This window comes from Lycium barbarum, chromosome 2, assembly GCF_019175385.1.
Source record: "Lycium barbarum isolate Lr01 chromosome 2, ASM1917538v2, whole genome shotgun sequence".
In the NCBI taxonomy this organism is placed as follows: Eukaryota; Viridiplantae; Streptophyta; class Magnoliopsida; order Solanales; family Solanaceae; genus Lycium; species Lycium barbarum.
The window spans coordinates 107,636,116-107,637,913 of record NC_083338.1 but is presented as its reverse complement, the minus strand read 5'-3'; the positions used below and the strand labels follow the sequence as shown (position 1 = coordinate 107,637,913).

General features: G+C 37.8%; 1 protein-coding gene across 1 annotated transcript; it reads right to left on the bottom strand.

Moving 5' to 3' along the window:
• Nucleotides 1-430: 430 nt before the first annotated feature.
• LOC132626726 (calcium-binding protein CP1-like) lies at nt 431-1,371 on the bottom strand. The gene has a single exon (XM_060341698.1). It carries the CDS (start codon nt 1,206-1,208, stop codon nt 756-758), a length of 453 nt encoding a protein of 150 aa, XP_060197681.1. The 5' UTR covers nt 1,209-1,371; the 3' UTR covers nt 431-755.
• Nucleotides 1,372-1,798: the final 427 nt, after the last annotated feature.

Below are 1,798 nucleotides of genomic sequence, written 5' to 3'. Positions count from 1 at the left end.
TAATTGTTGCAAAGTAACTATAATTGAGAGATTGAGATTTGAGAGAAAGAGAAGAGTGAATTGGTGTGGATTAAAATGAAAATGGAGAGAGGTTTATATAGGGGTAGCGGATGGGTTAAAGTGTTTAAAAAAAAAAGTTTGGGGGGTTTAGGGGGGGGGGGGGGGAATGAGTTGGGACCGTTGCCTAACGGTCCAATTTGGGGCCCAAGCCTGCAACGGCTACAAACTAAAAAAAAAAAAAAAAAAAATCCACCGATTAACCGGTTCTGGTTCCGATTTTACCGGTTTCAAAAAAATTGAAACCAGACCGATATAAAATAAACGGTTAACCGGTTCAACCGGTTTCGGTTCCGATTCCAGTTTTACCGGTCCAGTTACCGATTTGAACCGGTAAAACCGGACCGATTGACGTGTTTAAATGTCAAAGCTATTTTTGAACTAATAATATAACGGAGCATATATTTCACCTTTTCCTCAAAGTACATGGATATGTTTGTCCTCTACAAAAAGATACTGTAGTGGAGAACAACTCTTCTTTTTTTTTCTTTTCTTTTTTTCGGGGAATTCTCGGGATATGCCAATAGCATATGAACTGAAGCAGTGCACCACGCTACTTTGAACTTCACAAATCATTAAAAAATACAAAATCAAATCAATAATACTTCTTCACCTAATCTAACATTTATCATCGTCATCAATCTTCACTGCAATTGTTCCAATATTACGTATTGAATTTGGGAGTAAAGTGTAACAAATCAAAGAGACAAAATCTTGAGAAACCCTTCATAGGTAACACCACCATTTTCATCATTATCACCACGGCCCAATTTAATCATGGCCTTAACATCATCATCAGCTTGAAGCCCAGCAAAATTCAGATAACTCTTAAGATCCTCAGCCCCAACTTTGCCATCACCATCTTTATTCATCACCTTGAAAACATCTTCCATTACATTCACCCTTCTAGAACTATCCAGAACCTTCTGGAATTCCTCGAATTCGACGTACCCGTCTTTGTTGGAATCTGCAACCGTCATCATGGTACCAATGACGTCATCCTCGGAATCTCCGAGGAATTCGCCGTATGATGTTCGGAGATCGTTGGTGCTTATCTTTCCATCACGGCCAACGTCTAAAACGTCGAATGCTGACCGGAGATTTGGCTTTCCTGTGGCCTTAGAATGCAAAGCACTTCCCGTTGGACACATGATATATTTTTGACAGTAATTGAAGAACTTTAGGCGTTAGGAAAGAATAGTGTACAGAGAATGTAGGGAGTAAATGGTTGGCGAATTTATAGGAGAATTCCCCGGGATACGCAAAGCTTGGTTGACAAGTTTTTTTGAATTTGGACTTGGGCTATTTACACTTATTTTATAATATTTGGGGGCAATTTATAATATTTGAGACTTCGTGTGCACGAATCGGTCATACATGAATATGATGTGCGTATGGGATGACATCAACAGACCGAATATCAACTTATGTTTATGGCAAAAGGCTCAAAAATGCGCCTTAACCTATTAAAAATAATTCAAAAAAGCATCTATTTCTTATTTCTGATGTCGTGTCAAAATATGGTGGAATTTATTCCGAATATATTAATGGTGGTTGTATTCCACATAGTACTAAGCTTTACTTGGACCCATTATTTTCTTCCACAATTTGTGTACTCCAAGTCGTCGCTTCTCTCTCTTAACGAATTTTAAATAAATAAAACATTTTTATTTCTAACTTCACTACTCCTTTCGTCGCAATGTATACGGGGTGTTTAACTAGACACAAAATTTAAGAAAAA

Bases quoted from the DNA above. Each gene is read 5' to 3' on its own strand.
- LOC132626726 (XM_060341698.1), bottom strand. From the start codon at position 1,208: ATGTGTCCAACGGGAAGTGCTTTGCATTCTAAGGCCACAGGAAAGCCA.